The sequence below is a fragment of the Labeo rohita genome, chromosome 24 (genome assembly GCF_022985175.1).
Source record: "Labeo rohita strain BAU-BD-2019 chromosome 24, IGBB_LRoh.1.0, whole genome shotgun sequence".
Taxonomy (NCBI): domain Eukaryota; kingdom Metazoa; phylum Chordata; class Actinopteri; order Cypriniformes; family Cyprinidae; genus Labeo; species Labeo rohita.
In genome coordinates this window covers 28,537,051-28,557,641 of record NC_066892.1, presented here as the reverse complement: position 1 = coordinate 28,557,641, position 20,591 = coordinate 28,537,051, and the positions used below count along the sequence as shown (strand labels likewise).

Genomic DNA, 20,591 nt, shown 5'->3' with positions numbered 1-20,591 from the left:
GTAAACCAGTGGGTGGCATCCATGAAAGAAAGAGTGCGGTAGACAGAAAGAGAAAGATTGAGAGAGAATGTGCTACAGGCTCATGAGGTCCCCCTGGGCTACGTCCTGGGTCACGTGAAGTTTCCCCTAATGTCTCGTGTCCAGCTCTTTCTTTCTTTCAGAGGAAAACTGTGCTTATAACTGCACTGGGAGTAATTCAATTAACTTGCTTTCCTTGCGTGTCTTGCTCCCTCTCCTCTCCTTCACCCCCTCTTCTTCCACCTCATCCAAGCGATGTAGATGGCAGATGGGGGCAGGGAATGGATACAAAGTGCAGCCTTTGACCAAGTCAGCATCATATCTCATGGGAACAGTGTCATGGTCAACAGTGAGACAAGGAATTGGGATACACACACCCATCAGATGCTGATTTTTGATTACATAAGAGGATGGAGGAGAACAAAGGAGAATTCTTTGCTATGTCAAATCTCCATCTAACATCTCGCCATTCGACTAGTTTCCTTACTCTTTCTATGTCCTTATTCATTATCACGTACATTCTCGCTTATCTCCTTCCTTTCCGCTCTCTTCAAAAAGAAAAGCAAGTTCCTGGAATTACACACTCCAGAGGGCACACACTGAGACAGCCAGGTGGTGTGTTGTTTTCTTTCCATTGCAATTCCGGTGCATTCTGCTGTGGCCCGGGCAATGTGCTTGTGTCAAAGTGTGTGCACGCATATGTGTGGTGTCTTGTCGTGAGGCAGTTTGATCAAAGCGCCGATGCCAAAGATGATGCCAAAGTTTGGAGGGCAAAATGACCTCTCCATTCACAAACCCACACTGCCACTGCCAACTTGGAGACCTCATGAAAGATAATTAGCTCAGTATGCACGCTACGACCAGCAGACCTGCTGGAAACTAGAGGAGAGGATAGGAAAGGAGGGACTGAAAGACTTAAGCTGGCATCGAGGCTGAAACATTACAAGACCACAAACACCCCACCAAGGGGTTGATTTAAAAACAGGTCAGTTTGCAGCTTTAGGGACATGTGCTATTTAATAGCGAATTACAGTGTGAGAAAACTACCACATTCGCACACAAACCCAGTAAAACGAACACCAACCTGCTGAAAGACAAGACCAAGAGAAAAGCAAACAAAAGGGGCGGGCGAGCGGCGTGTGAACGGCCTCAACTCAATCAGAGAGCCTTTGCCCCATTCATCACTGTCTCTTTCCAGCCATCAAACTCACTACCAACACTGTCGCAGTGAAAACGAAGACGGACGGCCCTCGGCCGCACTCGAACTGGAGCAAACAAATAAGAATGAGATGAAAGTTAAATTCTTAAAACAAGATCTCACAGCCTAAATTTACAATAAAACACAACATTTTCAAATATACAAGCTGAAAAACTCAATTTGCCACCTTAGCGTGGGGCCCAAGTGGAGCTGAACCTTGTCAAACCTAAATCCCCATCCAACTGGTCCCTTAAGCTCAGAGCGGTGTGGGCTGAACCATAGTTGGGCAGGAGCCCCATCAATCAAAAATAAAGGGCCATTTGCGGCTCTGGCAGCAAACTAAACAAGGCCAGCATGTGCAGACATGGTGCATTAGCTCTCCAACAGGACCACATCAATTAAAGCTTAGGCCCTTCTGATGTTCTCTAGGGGAGCTTAAAAACCAGGTTGTCTCGAATCAGATCTTTAACCAATCTGAACTCTTGGTTCCTAAGCAGCTGTAATTTCCCCTCATTCACCCTCTCTGTGTGTTTCTCGTAAGTTCTCGTTTTCCATATTTGGACCTCTGCGTGGAAACATCTTGCCCTGTTGCTAATGAGCTTCATCTAAACAAACTCAGGGATTTATGTTCCACTGCATCCTTACATGTGTAAAGCATAATGAAATTACAGCGGTTCAGACGTGGAGAACTTTTACTTTTTCCTGCAGTGTTGTATTTCAGATTACTTTTGCTAAATGGTAGCACTTAAGGTTACATTTTATTAGACAAATGCAAGTATGCAAGCTAATTCATTAGTGTTTGTGATTTTAAAGACCTTAAATTTACCTTTTAAACATACATTAGCACACAGATGGCCTCAGTGCTAATTGACATGATCTAAATGCCAAGTGGTGTTTGACAGGTTTTCCTTTACAACAGATTTCCTTACCTTTTTTTTATCATATCACAAAGTCGTATCTTCAGATCTTAATCCTGTGGTGAGATTAACAAATTGTTCTTTAATCATGCAACTACTTAAGAACATCTGAGCTGGAACAAAACGGAAATGAGCAACAGGATTTACTCACAGCGGAGAACAGAAACTTCCATATCGGGAAACCTGTTCTGCGTGGAAAGCCAAAATTCTCTTTAGAAGATTCATCATTTTGAAATTTGCTAATGTCTTATGTGCTTTATTGCAACAAGGGAGGAGGTTTGCTACTACTTTTTAATAATTAATTCCTAATTGATGTTGCTTACTCCTTCTTCTAAGCTGCATTTATCCAACTATAACTCACACACCCTGTAGTGTGTTTTATTTGAATCTCTCACTTTTTCCTCCTGTCCGCCCTTCTGCCTCCTCCTCTTCATCTACTCACTTTCTAACATGCTCTTCCTTTTCTTCCCCACTTCCCTACTTCATCACTCTCTCCTCCCCTCATAGATAAGCTCACGCTGAGCGGCGAAGTGCCTAGGCTTTCTGAGAGAGAGACGGAGAGCGAGAGAACGAGGAGGACATGAATCAAGCCAGTGACAGAACAGCAGGGAGGACAGCAGATGTCACTGAGAGAGAGAGCTTTTCAATCAGCCTGTCCTTCCAACACACGGGCCAAGGTGAAGCGCTTTAGCGGCGGAAAACCCCTTGCCCTGACACACACATGCAGAAAGATACACACCGCTTTTATCTTTCTCATTAGCCGGACCACTTTACAACCTCGAGTTCCTCGGTGTCATGCGAGAGGGTTAGAGGGCCAAGGAGAAAATGAGGTGATGAAATGCGTGCCAAAGAATGAAAAGGCATGACTGTGGAAAATAAAGAACAACAATTGTTTCAGATGTACTGGAGTTCACATCGAAAGTCTGACTGTATCTTAAATCTGAGAATACTCTGCAACATTGTTGAGGTCTCCTCTAAAAGGCCTTAGGGTCCAATATTGACTATTTTCAAACAGGTTTTACAAAAATACAAGTCATTGGTCGACCAGACAAACAGCCGTATCCAAACTAATGCCGTTGGTTCAACTGTTGCTGATCAGGATTCTAAAGAAAACAGTTTTGAAAGCAATTGAAATTACATACATCATCTCAGTTTAATCTCAACAGTGAGTGTAGCTTATACAGGCACTATCGTGCATGTTTTTCAATGTTTATGCCTTATTCTCCATCTGGACTGGCCTTAGTAACACCACCTCGCTCTTGCTCCATATGACAGCTGCTGCCTCCTTTTCATGTACCCAGAATCCAGCGCAGAGCCAGAACAAATGTGATTTAGAAACAGTCTAGGGACAAGAAACAACCTCCCAACACAGCAAACCGTTCAGCGCGGTAGCAAAAGTCCCAGCATTGCGGTCTGCTTTCTGTCTGCTTGGCGACACAAAGCACATCAACCGTTAAGGGAAAAAATGCCATTTTTGTGAAACGAAACAGGAGTGGTACACCTGTTTTAGAAGCACAGAGTCAGGGACGACGCTCTGCGTCTCATCAACAGCTCACGAATGGCCCAGCTCCGCTTTTGATCCTACGATTGCTTCCCTGACCCTCCCTGAGAATAGATCGCCGTGCTTATGTTTGTTAACAGGGGCCATAAGTATTTAAAACAATCTCTGTCAGCCCAAGCCTCCTCCGCTGCCCAGAGGTCAAAGCATTCCCTGCCTTTAAAAACCCTCATCATTGAGGATGAAAGGAGGTCCGTTGCATTCCATACTTCTTTGCTTTTCCCTTCCGTGACAACCGCTGATGAATGTTCATGCCATACGGCTCTCTCTGTGTTTACTCATTGTGGAGGAGTGGAGAGGGCCAGCGTTAGGTGTCTGGAAGAAGCAGGGAGAGTTACGGCCATTCCCAGCCTGGCTATGGAACCTCTCAGCGGGGGAGAGAAGACCCACAGGGCCCCTGCTCCACTGGAGCCCACACAAACAATGGGCCAAGAGTGGAAGAGCCATGTTGATATTTAAACACCGGTGAGATCTACTAGATTTTACCCTTTCTCCTCTCTCCTCAGTTTCTCAGCCACAACATTATTTCACATCAACAGCAGGACAGCTGAGCAATTGAAAGGCAGCGGAGCCACTGAGTGTGTATCTGTATGAATCAAACCTGAAACTTCAACCCATAACTAAATCAAAGGCATCTACTGTTAGAGTCTCCATGACTAATCAGCATTGTCCTAGTCTCCGAGCAACACAGATACAGGATGTGTGGTTTGTTTGGCTAGCCAAGAGTGTATTTGCTCTCTCTGCAGGACTTTGTGGGCTGACCCAGCAGGGCGGCGCTGAAGGTTGCTCACTGCAAAGCTGTGTTTTCAGACTAGCCAAGGGCCTTCTAGTGGCCTCCTTTGGGACCAATCTTGAGCAAGCATTCTCTGAATGCCATCTTGACTATTTACAAAAGCCTGCACATGCACAAATCTAAACTGACTGGCCATTGTTGTGCATTCTCTGACTAGTTACAAAGAGTATTGCTTCAAGCAGTAAAGCTTATCTCTTTTGAGAGCAAAGCTACACTTTGTCCCTTGCCACGTTTCAACAATTCCTCCATCCAGTGCATCCCCTCTCTGCTTCAAGACAGGAATGTAACAATCGGGAGGAAATGTTTCCGGTTTTTGTTTGGTCAGCGGATTGGGGCGCATCAATGATTCATAGTGCTGTCAGAGGAATGTGTTATCTGGAGAGGTCGGCCTCTGACACAACACAGTACACACACACAGAGACACACTATGACCTCACTGAAGTCCATCTGCTTTAATAACACTAAACACACCACTGTGACAATTTACACTGCTTTCATGCCTTTTTTTCAGAAGTGTTCTTGCAGTCAAGCCAGGCCATGAATAAAAAATGTAAATATTTACACATGTAGTTTTATATATGAAGAATGAATTATATTTATCTAAATATATAATCAGAAGTAAATAAAAGAAATCCTCTCTCAATCCGTCCATTTGCTCCAGCCACAAACGAAATATGCCAGAGATGGTCACACGCGTGCAACACCCAGTGTTGACTCTGATCTGGCAGCTGTTTTTTTTTCACAAGTGGACACGAAGCATTTCTTGTTTGCTTTGTTGATAACGGACATGTTATGCTGAGCATGTGCGTTCCATTTGTTGCTAATTAGATTGCGAGCGGCGCACTGAAGCGTGTGTTGTAGCTTCCCTCGCTCGGCAGTCCATCTGATAAAGAAGCCATTTCGGCCATCAACAGTTTCCATTATGCAAGAGGCCCTTAATGTGTGTCCAGCTGAATCTGGGAGTCAAGAAAACACCCCCTAATCTGCAGAAACCAGATCCACCAAACAGATGTCTATCTGGTCTCCGAATTGAATTAGCGATAGAGGTGGTGGTGGTGGTGGTGGTGGTGGGGTGTCAATCTCTGCAGCTCATAACTTTCAGCCAATCACGACAGACAATTACTAAACAACTTTAAATTTGTTTGAATGGCCGTTCTCCACTGCAATTTAAAATGATAGATTGAAGTGAAGAGATTATAGAGTGGCCCTGAATGCAAGTGAATGGCATATGTTGCCTTAGGGGGAAAATACAACCGCAGCACGTTTTAGGGAGGGGAAGAAAGCCCTGAAGCTGTCTGAGTTTCAGCGTAAAACACAGCGCTGAGGGCATGAGTGTGTCTTCAAGTTAGCACTTAACATAACTTGTACTGCTATTTTATGAACCGTGACCACATGCAAAGGCATAATGCAAAACCAAATGATATAAAGGACATTTCAGACTTACGGATGAAACCAAAAAATGACTGGTGGTTAAGAATTTAAAGCAAACACAAAACGACATGCTGTCCACTTATATTATGAATTAAGCGGTTGGATGGGAGGGGCTGAAAATAAGAGGAAATGGTGAAGTTGTTTTAGGAGCATCTACTTTGTGCAAAAAGTCGGAAGCACTCGATAATCCTCAGTTGTTTTCCGAACATGATAATCCTAAACAGTTCCCAGCACACTTTAAAGAGCTCACGTTAAACTCATTTATATCCTCTGACTGCCTCGAGAGCTAAACTTGCAATTCTTTAACTTGGCTTGTTCGAACACAGGCAAACCATTGCTGCATAATTTCATTAGGAGGGCTCATTATGTCCTCACCATGTGTCTATCCACACTCCATTCACTCTAAGTATCCCCTGGTTGGAGATTTGTGTGTGTGTGCGTATCTGTGACTGAAGGGGGGTCTGCTCGTTTCTGGGCAGCGAAACCTGAACTCTCAGAAGAGACGGACCCCCTATGAGCAGACAGCGCGGGGTCATCTGGGGCTGTAAATCTCTGTAGGTTTACAGAGCCATAAAAAGGTAAAGATCCTGATAAACGGTGCCATTAATATGAGGCATTCACTGAACACAAAGGACTCCAGGCGGAAGACTATCTGGGTGGAGGGGATACAGTAACAGAGTCGGCCACACTCTGACAGTACAATGACGTCCCTCAGACCCGCCAGCACAAACAAAGGAAACAGACGGAACGAGAAGGAGAAAAGTCGAGAGAGGACTGGACTCGGTGGAAACAAGCTGCACTAACCAAACCACATGTCGGCTGTTGAATCATGATGTAAAAATAAAAAAAGAAATAGCTGTCAATACCTTATTGTTTCACCTTTTGCCTTGACAGAACTCCCAACACAATGTGTGAAAGGAAACTCCAACACGTATGTGTTGACTTAAATGATGTTATTTTCAACACATCTACACAATAATCAAGTGTTTTAAATGAAATCAGCTCTAAAAGAAGCCAAGCACACATGTGGCTCTCTGCTCCACACCAGCTGAACGTCTTGCACATTCTCAAGCAGCGCCAGCAGGTGGCGCACCTCCACACAAAATTGTGAACACTGAACACTTACTTGCACTCTCTGTCTTCCAGGTCAAAGTGTGGGTTGAAGTTGATCAAAATCCTCTGGTTCGGTCCTGGAGCTGTAATCACCCATATGCATTTCTGAGACGGGTAGTAAGACACCGGATAACCGGGTGAAGTGAGGTAATTTGCGCTAGTGATTCTGATATTGTCCCCACATTTGTCTGGAAGAAAAGAAAAGAACAGAAAAATCAATCATGCTGAAAATCTGGTCACAAACATCATTCACAAGATCAACCAGTCGCACCATCTGAGTAACTAATAGTTGGTCAATACCTACAGTAATAGGCAAATAAAACAAATAAAAACAATTTTAACATGGGATACCACAATGCAAGCACATTCCACGTTGTCTTAATGGTTTATTTTTGAACACCTAATACAATACCACTACTGTAGTTTGACATAGGAATGACTATGCCGTTTCCCCCCAAACATTCACTAAAATTGAGAAAAGCTCCTCTACTCATTTCTGACCTATTTCTAAGCACTAAATAAGGCTTGATATTTTCGCCTACATTTAATGTCATTATGTGGGAGGGGAGCATGACCTTTGTCTCTCCCATATTTTATTTATTTGCTCTTTCAACCACTCCACAGCTGATCAACACTGAATTTCATCATATCCATCAACAACAAACAAACTTAAGGAGCACCACATGGCTCACGGTCTAACAGAGGTGCTTACATATAAACACTACCTTTTTTATTTAATAAACACAAACACATTCAGACATAAAGTATGACAGAGCCTCAATGCAATACTGCCAGCATAAAATATATGCAAGTAAACAAAAACAACTCAACATATTTAAGTGTATAGAATAATCTCTGGCAAACTGAACGAAGTAGAAGTTTTAAATGAGGTCTAGTAATGTTTAAAGCATTAAAAATAAATAATAGAAGTGAATTACCTTTTTGTGACTTAATCTGGGTTTTGCTTTGAGGTTAATATTGTTGAAAGAGAATCATGATTCTATAATCACTCTTAAAATCTCAGAATTGGTCATTTTTAATCAGAATTTTAATGTACAGTATACGCACTATCTACACACGAGCACTTAAGTGACAAAACCGCATGCAAGTGACCCCATGAAATTTCGCTCGAAGCCTTCTAGACTTCATTCCAGACAGACATGATACACATTATGTGACTTTATATGAATTAAATGCACGGGGACGAGTGCGCAAATAGGACTGAAAAATACACGATTAATAAGAATAAAACATCCTAAAATGGCCTAGTCAATAATAACCTACTAACTTTCTCCAAAGTTTATAAATATTATTATAGCTACTTATAGCTACTCACGACTACGACTAATGGGACAAAATGACTATTTATAATTGCAGTTCATAATACCAGACCAGATATATAAGAGTTAGGCGTCAGATTCTTTGGAATAATGTTATAATGTAGTTTCCCAAATTTGGCCGGGATTATGGCCAGTAACGCAAAACTTTTAAAAAGTTATTAGACGAACAGAGAACTTTAGGTAGCACTTCGTGACTTTATTTTGTAAATAATACATTATTTTTTAAATATAATACTAACACTTATGCTTAGTTAATTTATATTCAAATATGAATACGGTATATGTGAAAATATGGGTTTCAAGACATTTTGAAATATTTGAAAGTACATTAACATCACTTTCATCTTTTAAGAAATAGCAAGAAAGAGCATATTTTTCATTATAATAATTTAAATTAATAATATAATGTTAAATAATATATTTTATAAATATTCACCCTTTGGTAAACACTAATATTATTAATTGATGTTATTTTTAAATATATCTACCATGTGAACGCGTTTGACCACAATCGGTGCCTTTATTGTACAGCGCAAAGAACAACAACTGACTGTCGGAGCGGATAAAATGATTTGACCGGCCATCCGGTGTCAGAAACGGGCGGCAGGTGAGAGCAGGTGACCAGTTTAAAGTCGCAACCTCCTCATTTTAGGCTTTCACCATCTAATCCCAAGATAAAGTCATTAAAACACCCCGGTGACTGAGTTTCAGTGACACTCACCATTTTTGAAAGCACTGACGATGAGAAAGATTCCCGTAAAGAGGATCAACACTAATCCACAATGCATCCTCGAATCCTTGAGTTGTGTGTGTGAAAATAATACAAATTCGAAAAATGAAGAAAAAAGAAAATCCTTAAATGGTCGTCTAGGGGTAATTCCTCTCGTTTGGAAGGAAGGAAACCAAAAGAACGCGTAAAAGGGTCTGAGAGCTGTAGAAATGCGGGTTTTTGTGCGTCTTCAGGTCGCTTGCATCCTGCCATTCAGCTCTGGTTTCCTCTGCGCTCTCCCAGCCGCGCTCCTCTCTCCTTTGCCATTTCCTTCAGCCTGTTAAAGAATGAGAGAAAAAACGTTGCAGCTCCGTGAAACAGACGAGCAAACGGGCGTAATCCTGTGCGTAAAGTGGGCGAGAGAGCTCGCGTGTAGCTACACTTTGCCTAAAAGTGGCTTGGATACGCGAGTCAGCCTCCGCGTAGTAACCCGGCGTTCTGCTTAGTCTCAAAATCTGAGTGAGGAACACAAACATCTGGCGATTGGCTTTGCCATAACAGCGTCTTAAACAAGGGATACACCCCCTAAATTACGCTTCTCTTCTTCCTAGAGTTTGTTGCTCTGCCGTGTGCCAGACGCGCAGGGGATTCTCATTGGTTTGATTACACATATGCAAAGCCCGACCTATATGGAGCCCAACCTCTCGTATAAAAGAGCCCGGAGACCTCTGTGAGACACTGGCCAGCCCTCGCTCGCCGTGGAAGTGTGGCACGGGTGCTGTCCTTTATATCAAGCGACGACTGAACTTGTTGACCAGAATAAATAGCAACACCATCAGCCACTTTCAGCTCGCAAAATGAGAAAAGCACAAAAGCCGCTGTATATATGTTGTATAGCGTAAAATCGCTATTTATTTGATCGGTATTGTTTCTTATTTGAATGGCATCTATTTTATCTATATTATTTTAGTATGCATTTTCTCCATGTTTCATGTACACATGCAGACACAAAGTTAAATTCGAGTATATGCCGATGTAGCCTATTATTAGTTATTATAATTTAATCCAGAACTTCGTTCAGTATTGCACAGTTCTGATCAGTAGGAGGAAATATACAAATATGGCAACCCGCTTTTTCCTTTTAAAGGTTTATCACACTGAAATCTGTTGCAACCATGTCTCGTTACACTGCAAGGTGCCTTAAAGGCGCGTTTCATCCGTAAACACAAACAGGAGCTCAGAGCGAGGGGACTTGCGCGTTACGCAGCAGTATGGATAGATAAGTTGCGCGGTAGCATCGATTTCGCTTTCGCGCACAACGGTGTCCTCATTCTAAACGGACTATGCTTGTCACTTCAGCCGAATCCTTTCTGCTTAAACCAACAATCAGCACTTGCCTACAAGCTGTCAAATCCGTTAACGTCCCGTGCTGTACGATCCGGTGACCGCGATCGCCCAGCCCGTTATGTTCTGCTGCGAAACAGTACCCTCAAATCCAAAGCCGATCGCGTCTCCCTCTCCAAATAAAAGTCAGTCTTTTCCAACTCCGCTTGTATCCTTCTTTGGCTCTGTATAGCAACCAGCCACCGCGCGTGGATTCACAGGGAGCTGTCGTATAGAGTCCGGCTGAAATCTACCAATGAACGTCGGCTCTCTCTTGCAGTCATTCAAAGAGGTCGAAACCAAGGGACGGGTCCGGAGAGAAGGCAGAAAGCTCGCTTCATTCTCGAGGAATCTCAGAGAAGTTCTGCGCTCCGCTGCGCGCCACGGGCTCCGCGAGAACGCGAGTCCATCCAGAATGCCTCACGCCCTGTTCCGTGAGGCTGCCCCGGCAAGCCGCCTACACCATCCACCCTATCGACTACACAGAAACTGAGCATGAACATTTCTTGCAAAACAATCAGAATTGTAATACTTTAAATATTTCTAAATCACTTGCATTTGCAGATCATATCACAACGTATTCTCAACAAAGCTTGGAGTTCATATTAAAACGTATCTTACTTTGGATTATATACCTGAACTCAGCATATGCACTCATTATGTAGCCCATATGGTTAGTTCAGCAAAAGTGGACCTACGATAATGTGGGATAAAGAGGTTTTATGACCGACTGCCCTTATCAGGAGATAATCAAATGCAGCAGTCATTATTACATGTCACAAGATTCTTTCCGAATCTGAAGATCCTCCCTGATGGTGGATTTTAAATGATTATTGGATTACAAAAGGTTTATATTGCACTTGTTTGTGAGGGTTAGTTTTAACCACTTTATCTTAACAGGTAAAGTGGGACACCTGTAAAGGCTTGTAACTCAAATGGACTCGTTGGGAACTTTGAAGGAGCTGGTTAGAGGAGGAAGACCTTGGATCAGTAACAAACCAGCTACGGTTTGGCACGGTTTTACTTTAAAATATTGTCTTGTACATATTTTACGGTTAGTCGTACAGTACAGTACAGTAGACATGTGGTGTTACCCCATAACTCATATATATTTGTTTACAACATTCTGCGCTCTTTCCTACATTACAAATGTATATATTCATGTCTTCAGTGCGGATTCAGAAGAGAACATTGCCAGCTGACGCTATTGTTCTCATGCACGTATTAAATCAGGGAAAGAAAGCAATTTGATAAACTGAAAGTTTTTTGTATTTATTTATTTTTTTGTGAACCACAAACTTTCTGTGACTGACAAGTCAGTTTAAACTTCGCTTTTCCGAGTCTATTATTGGCATATGAAAATGCATCCAATGTTAATTCGTTAAACCGGATTGTATATGTTCCACTAGTCAAAGCTCAATGAGAAGTTTTCAAACGCCGGGAAAAATCTCGTGTTGCTTTGTTTCGCGAATTCTTTGCACTCCGGGGCCAGCGTTTTCATTTGAGACGTCTGAGAGACACATGCCTTCCTGTCGTCCCCCGACCGCCACATATAACACATAAGCGGGCTTCACTGAATCTAATACCTCGCTGAGCAAACCCGCGCTGCTGGACAGAGGCTGAAGCCGCTCAGCTGTGCGCTTTGTCTCCGTGCGCCGGGCTGCTGACAGACCGCCAGAGGACCAGCACAAGCAGCGAAGCGCCCTGTACTACTGTGGGGAAGGGCTTAGCTTATGAATATTAACTAGGTCACGCTGACGTTGCTTGGTAACCGCTCTGGAGCGTCCAGTCACGTAAGATGATCAATATTCATGAGTCAAGACCTTCAACATGGCAAGGCTATGCTCGGTGAGCAATACTGACGTACTTCTTACTGCATCCTGTGCCATGTACAGTACTATAATAGGCAATTTCCAGCATGTTTGGGGGTGGGGTGGGGGTAATGGTAAATCACAAAAAGACATCAAAATTATGAGATACAAAGTCATAATTATGAGATAAAAAGTCAAAATTCAAAGTAAAAATAATACAAATAAAATATAAAGTCATAATTACAAGACAAAAAAAAAAAAAAAAAAAATAGGGTTAAAAAGCCATAATTTTAAGATACTGTCACAAAAAAATGTAACATTATGGGATAGAAAGAAATATTCAGTATAAATTGTGCGATAAAAAGTCACAATTCTGGGTTGGAAAGTAAAAAAAAAAAAAAAAAGATTAAGTCATTATTTACTAGACGAAAAGTTGAAATTATGGGTAAAGGTCAGAATTTCAAGATGCTAATTCATAATTATGAGATAAATTATAGGTTAGAAAGACATTTTTACAATATTAAGTCAAAATTATGGGATGAAAAGTTTAAATTATGGGTTAAAAATTCATAATTTCAAGACACTAAGTCATAATTATGAGATAAAAATGTGAAATTATGGAATAGAAAGAAAAAAAAAAGCAATCAGTATAAATTATGGGATAAAAAGTCAAAATTCCAGGTTGGTAAATTAAAAAAATGAAAATATTAAGTCATTATTTACAAGATGAAAAGTTGAAATTATGAGTCAGTGCCAGAGTTTCAAGATGCTAATTCACAATTATGAGCTGAATTATAGGTTAGAAAGACATTTTAAGCTATCAGGTCAAAATTATGGGATAAAAAGAATTATGATGTGAATTAAAATGAATTAAAATGTGAAATTATGGGTTAGAATAAAAAAAAAAAGAAGATATTCTGCATAAATTATGAGATAAAAAGTCAAAATTATGGGTTGGAAAGCAAAAAAAAAAAAAATTAAGTCGTTATTTACAAGATTGTGAAGTGAAAAGTATGAAATAAATTATAGGTTAGAAAGAGTTTTTTAAGATATGAAATCAAAATTATAGGATGAAAAGTTTAAATTAGGGGTTAAAAAGTCATCATTTTAAGATACTAAGTCATATAAGATAAAAATGTGAAATTACTGGTTAGAAAGAAAAAAATATTCAGTATAAATTTTGAAATAAAAAGTTGAAATTATTGTTTAAGGCCAAATTTTAAGACACTACGCCAATTATCAGATAAAAAAGTCTGATTTATGTCATAATTATGATTTTTTTTCCCCTTATATGACAGGAATAGGCTTGCATAATATATTGTGTATTTCACTTACATTTGTTTAAAATGATACGTGATAGAGTGCATGTTATGCATTAATATCAAAAAGTAGTATGCGACACTATCACATAACCTCAATATGCTGCATGCAGCAGACCTCAAAGAATTTCGTTAGTGGTGGATGTTTGGCAGGAGTGTTGACCTCACTGGTTAGCCATTACAAAGATCACATGCGGCCACATTTGTTCGGTTCACCGACCTATTGTTGTTCTTACAGAAAGGAAGTGTAAATGCATTGCTCAGCATATGCTAATCAGGCGCCACTGAAGGGAACTCAGATGTTATAAACAAATCAACTTCCATTGTGATTGTGTTAGGGTCATATCTTGTGAATGGAGAAACCCAACATGCATTTAAGTGGGAAAACACACAGCATGTCCATTTAGTCCATTTTCTGATAAGATTTGGGAGAGCACTCCAATTTAAGCATGCCACACTCAGGCTTCAGCGGCGATCCATTTCTTAAACAAAAGCACCTCATCAGTTTATTACCAATCACTATTAGTAATCCCTGCCACTTTTACGGATGGTACAGAAGGAGGGAGAGTGAGACGGCCTTTCTATAAAATTGTATTTGACTAGACTCTATTCTCTAGGGGGTAATAAGACTCTATAACAATGAGATTGAGTAATTTCACAGAGTCTACGGCTGCCATATCTAAAATGGTGGTGGTTTTGCAGGAACAATGGAGAGTCCATTTAACAAATTTGTTCCTTCCTGTCCTGAGTTATCTTTCATACATTCCTGAGGAATAATTAGCAGCGAACAAAAGCACACATTCCGTTTGTCTGAGTGCATTTGGGTTCCGTTAATGCATCTTTCCTTTCATTTCACAAGTAACCACTCAAAAGGCAAAAATAGGCATTAGTATATTAATATAGCATTTTGCATATTAATTGAAAGCGTGGTAGTACGTTGTGGCAAAGTTGGCATTACAATAAAACGGCCACCCAATTTGAAACTTTGTCAATTTTCTGATTTCAGCCTCTTAATAAGTCATGATAATTTTAGCCTTGCCTCTAAATGAGAGGGTGTGCCGATTCTCATATCGCTTCTGCCAACGCTGAAGCCACATGAAAGACTTGGTTTGTTTATTTTTGAGGTTTTGGATCGCTATTGCTAATAAAATAGCATCTACCGCATGAAGTCTCTAATGTTCACTTACATCTGGGACAAAACGCCACCATAAAAGCTAATATAAGTGACTGGCAGACAGCACTGGCATGAACTGGATATGCATGCATGACCTCTGCGTATACAGAGATGTTACAATTTTAGACAAACTTTTGGACAAATCTTTCATAAAATGTCAGTGCTTCCTTTAAAGCACCACAGTCTATTACTACAATAAAATGGTAATGATTCTAAACACATCTTACACTGTGTGAAGCTGATCCCATAATTATTAAACATAAATTTACAACACTATGGCATTTTCCAGAAACTATGGTGTAAGAGCAATTGCTTATGGTTATATTTGTCTTTTTACCTTGAGAATTTTGCACCAAAGGCCTTTTTATGTCTGCACATGCTGTTAAAGTAATTATGCATCCAAAATACCAGTCAAAATTTAGTTACATAATTCACACCTTTGCCAGTTGTAGGTGATTATTTGCCTCCGAACACTTCACACACACACTTATTTAGACGTGTGCACAAACCTACATTACCACTTTATTCGATGCACAAAATCGCCCTTTGCCTTGCTCAGTGGGGTCATTAAAGAGTGACTTTCTGTAACCAATTTAAAACCCAAAGTCTATTGTGAAATGTGCTATGCAGATAAACTACAGTTTTTGTTTGTGTTTGGTTTGTTTGTTTTTATTGCCATACCAGCATTTATGGCTATTTTCGTGACAAGATCAATGTATTTTAAAACAGACAAATAGTAGTAACATACAGTAGCAATGAAAAACAACAACTGACAACCAACTAACATCATTAAAATTTTATATATCGTTATTTATATCAATATTTGGTAATGGTTTTTTTATTTATTTTTTTTTTTAATTGCCTAGTGGCATTTAAAGCCATGATTCTCACTGTTCTTTGATACAAAAACCCACATTGAGCAACCACAATGAGTCTCATTCAAAATAGTGAATAAAATGTGTGCATGAACAATTTCACAAACAAACCAGGATTCATAAATAGCTTTTGAACTAAAAATGCTCCTAAATGTACAAAGAAAAGTAGGAACAAATGAAACCACATGTACACAAAAATCACATACTTGTAGCTAAAGTAAAAAGTTCTTAATACTAATTTTGTACTTGTTTTGTCTTAAAGACATTTAATCATATATATGCAGTTTATGGTCAACCTCATGGTAAGACATAACTATTTTACAATGTGGTGGTTTCAAAAAAAAGTCTGCCAAAACTTTTTAGATAAAAAGCATGAAAGACCACCCCATCCCCAAACATAAATGTCACTGGGCATAAGCAGATTGAATGAAAATGCATGAATTATATGTCAAATACGTCATACAAATTCAGTAGAACATAAAGTCATTGCAAATGACCAGTGTTGGGGAATGTTACTTTTGAAAGTAATGCATTACAATATTGTGTTACTCAATTGGCTGGGCTGCCTGTTTTTAGTATAAAAAAGTATATTTTTGGTGTTACTTTACATTAAAGTTTTACTTTACTAGTTAAAAAAAAAAAGTGATCTGATTATGTAACTTGCATTACTTGTGATGCGTTACCCACAACATTGCAAATTACAATGAGATTGTGTTGGTTATAGCTCAAACTGTGACGTTGCTCTGCATAAAAAGTCACCTAGCAACTGTCTAGAGCATCCCAGAAATGACCTAGCTAGTAACACCCTAGCAACCACCCTAAATAACCCTAAACAAACACTGTGGCAGCAACATGTGTAAGCAGTGTTGGGGAAAGTTACTCTTCAAAGTAATGTGTTACAATATTACGTTACTCCCTAAAAAAAATCTAAATAATTACTTTTTATGGAAAGTAATGTGTTACACTACTTTTGCGTTACGTTTTCTCATTTGGGCTGGGCTTGCTTGTTTATTTTTATTATAAAAAAGCTCTATTTTTTTGTAATGTGTTACTTTACTAGTTACTTGAAAAAAGTAATCTGATTACATAACTCACATTACTTGTAATACGTTACCCCCAACAGTGCAAATTAGAATGAGACTGTGTTAGTTATAGCTCAAACTATGACGTTGCTCTGCATAAAAAGTCACCTAGCAACTGTCTAGAGCATCCCAGCAACTACCTAGCTAGTAAAACCCTAGCAACCACCCTAAACAAACACTGTGGCAGCAACATGTGTAAGCAGTGTTGGGGAAAGTTACTTTTAAAAGTAACGTGTTACAATATTGCGTTACTCCCTAAAAAAGTAACAAATTGTGTTACTTAGTTTTTTTTTTGTATGGAAAGTAATTAGTTACATTACTTTTGCGTTACTTTTTCTTATCTGGGCTCAGCTGCTTGTTTTTAATATTAACATTTCGTATTTTCTGCAAATGTACAAGCCATTTCATGCCAAACGTAGTATATGTTTACCCAACGCCTCTTAACTAAAATTTCTCTCAACATGGGGACAGGAAAGCTGTTGGTCAATAAATGGGAAAACATGCATTACTGTACTAGTTGAAAAAAAGAAATCTGATTACGTAACTCACGTTACTTGTAATGCTTTACCCAAACACTGTGTGTGAGCATCACCCTCAATATCTCCAGGAAAAATCTGAATCGTTTTCTTCCAAGTTTAGTGCACTTTATTTGATTCTAATTACATTTTTGTGAGGCTTGTTTATATATGTGTGTCTGTGTGATCCGAGAAAGGCAAACATCCCCAAAACTCATTTAATATCACAAACTTCCAAGAGCTATTTTGAGGCCCCGTGCTTCATCAGAGCTATCAGTAAAATCCACACAGTGGCTGCTGTTCCCTTTCATCCTTTCAGCTTTTTGCTCTTAGCGTAGATGCAAAGTCTACTGAGAATCCCTTGATTAGAAACAAGAAGAAAAAAAACTTACAGAGTCTATTGATCCACTGGGACCCCGACAGATCAAGACTAAGAGCGGTGCTCACAAAATCAGGGCATCCTGAGAGAAAAGCAGCCGAAATGAAGGGAAGTGTGAGCGGAATCTGCTTTGTTTTACATTGCCAAAAAGCCCCATTGTCATAGTACTGCAGTAACGAGGAGTTTCCTATGTATCTCACAGAGGCATAGATGTAAAAGATACACGTTTCATTGCAGTAATGCTTCTCAAATACTGACACAAATGACCCGAATTTGTCACGGAGGTTGTCGGCATCACGCAAACTTTGATGCCTAATCAAACGATTCATCCTGAAAGGAATGATCAACGCTCAAAGGATCCATCCGAGGATTACACTGCAGAAGCTTTACCCTTCGTTTAATTGGATCGCAGACACACCAAGTCAAAACCTCACATGAAATGGAGATTGCTTTCATTGCAACACATTTCAGCATACTCGTCGACATTTTCTGCATATGAAAAGAGGCGGACGGGATGAAATATTCCAGTCACACATCCATATGCAAGAGCTAAAACTCAAAAGGAACTTCATAAATATGAGAACGCTAGAGCTGCACCTGACAGAACACTCTGAGAGAAATGTTATGTAGGTGGATTTGTGCTGAGATGAAGCAGTATCTGCTCAGATTGAGGGGACGGCTGGGTTTTTGTTGCAAATCCGTCCGACTCGGAGTATGAGGCATCACTTTTGTGAGCATCAGCCTTTGAACGTTTCCCTCGTGGCGGAGACAGAGTCGGGCTGCAAATGAGACGGATCCCCTTTTGATCTTTCTTCAAGTGAGAAAGAAATGGGTATGATATTTGGAAATGGAGAAACTCAACTTATCTCCTTCACTATGCAAAAGAAGTATTCTCGGCTTCATGTCGGACCAAACCCTCCAAGACCCAGACCCTCAAAGAGCCAGACCGCTGCTAGAATGTAAGACCCAGACATTTACATTCATGCATTAAGCAAATTCCTTTATCCAAAGTGACAAATGAGGCAACATTAACTTGAAAAGTGCTGCACTACAAAGTCTTAAAATTGCTCAGAAAAGCACAGGCTAGAACAGAGATGAAAGACAAAGAGACAATAGAGAAAGAATAGTTTTCTCTTTTTAAATAAAACAGTTTAGTGTTCTAGGACTAAGAGAAGTGTTTGTGAAAGAGATGAATCTTTAGACCCATATGATTAAATGATGTTTAAATATATATTATCATATGCATTCATAATTAATATCACAAGAACAAAATATAATAATAATAGTGCATTAAAATGCTTAATATACATATGCCTGATTCTTAATAGTGTGTTGTTACATGAATGATCCACAGCTGTGTTTTTTTTTTTTTTTTTTTTTTGTTTAGTGATAGCTGTTCATGAGTCCCTTGTTTGTCCTGAACAATTAAACTGCCGGCTGTTCTCCAGAAAACTCCTTCAGGTCCCACAGATTATTTGGTTTTTCAGCATTTTGTGTTTTTGAACCCTTTCCAACAATGACCGTATGATTTTGAGATCCATCTTTTCACACTGAGGACAACTGAAGGACTCATATGCAACTATTACAGAAGGTTCAAACACTCACTGATGCTCCAGAATGAAACGCAATGCATTAAGAGCTGGGGGTGAAAACCTTTGAACAGAATGAAGATGTTTACATTTTTATTTTGCCTAAATAGCATTTTTTAAATTTTATTTAGTAATGCCCTTCAGAAGCTACAGAAGATACTTACATGTTTCCCAGAATGCAGAATTAGTTAAATTTACCTGATCTTCAAATTCCAAAAGTTTTCACCCCCCGGGTCTTAATGCATGGTTTTTCCTTCTGGAGCATCAGTGAGTGTTTGAACCTTCTGTAATAGTTGCATATGAGTCCCTCAGTTGTCCTCAGTGTGAAATATCATCATACAGGCATTGTTGGAAAGGGTTCAAAAACACAAAATGCTGAAAAACCAAAGAATTTGTGGGACCTGAAGGATTTTTCTGAAAACAAACAGCAATTTAACTGTTCAGGACAAACAAGGGACTCATGAACAACTATCACTAAACAAAAAAAACACAGCTGTGGATCATTTGGGTAACAACACAGAATTAAGAATCAAGTGTATGTAAACTTTTGATCGGGGCCATTTTTATAAATTCAACTATTATTTTTTGTGGACTATATGTAAATGTCTTATGTGAAATATCTTATTCAAGTGAATAAGATAAATAAAAATAACGTGCATTTTGTACAGATTCTGCAAGATGTATGTAAACTTTTGACCTCAACTATATATATCAGCTGTATATGTTTTTTAATACTAAAATATACAAATGAATAATAATAAATTTAGCAGTTATTTCAAATAGTAAGTCTATTTTGTTGTGAAGAGCAATGAAATTCTTGATTTGTGTTTGAGGTAATTATGATCTGTAGTATGCTGGAAATAGACTGTGGTGTTTAAGACAAAAAACAATGCATTTAAGTTTAAAGACAGAGTAATGAGGACCAGAGCATGTTTATGCAGACCTGAGTGACTTTAGGACTCACGACGACCAGTCCAAAGATCAGAAGTGACTAGGGCAAGCATGCACAACTCCCATTGTCTCCGTTCAGCATGTGTTTGGTCAATAATTATCACAACAGGTGGCAATGCTCAGACCCCCCTGCTGACCACATCTTACGGGACGGTGAGACGGGGGGCTGCCGGAGACCAGCTCACAGCCGACACAAAGACGGCAGTCTCCGGCATCAAGCACAGGAAAGCCCCTACAACAGAGGCACAGCTCAGATAGTAAAGATTAACAGATACAGGGAGAGATTACAGCCTGAAATATGAGAACACAAGACCCCCTTCACCGCGGGTGTGTAAAGACGAGCCGGGCCACAAACTGTTACACTTGTATGTGTGTGTGGGGATGTTAAGGTCGAAGGTATCGGGCTAATGTTTGATCTCTTCCTGTTGGGTTAATG

The 20,591-nt window shown here is 39.8% G+C and overlaps 1 protein-coding gene across 5 annotated transcripts in view; it reads right to left on the bottom strand.

The window, feature by feature from the left end:
• The window catches only part of nrp1a (neuropilin 1a), a 62,142-nt gene extending 51,261 nt beyond the window's left edge, over positions 1-10,881 (bottom strand). For 3 of the 5 annotated variants that reach the window (XM_051097891.1, XM_051097894.1, XM_051097895.1), the window contains exons 1-2: positions 9,090-9,914; positions 7,042-7,216 (exon numbers count right to left, since the gene is read on the bottom strand). In XM_051097891.1, the coding sequence (XP_050953848.1) occupies positions 7,042-7,216; positions 9,090-9,156 (242 nt within the window). In that variant the 5' untranslated portion in view covers positions 9,157-9,914. Of the gene's footprint in view, positions 1-7,041; positions 7,217-9,089; positions 9,915-10,564 lie in introns of those variants that run through there. The other 2 variants (XM_051097893.1, XM_051097896.1) reach the window with 2 other exon arrangements.
• Between the last annotated feature and the right edge of the window lie 9,710 nt (positions 10,882-20,591).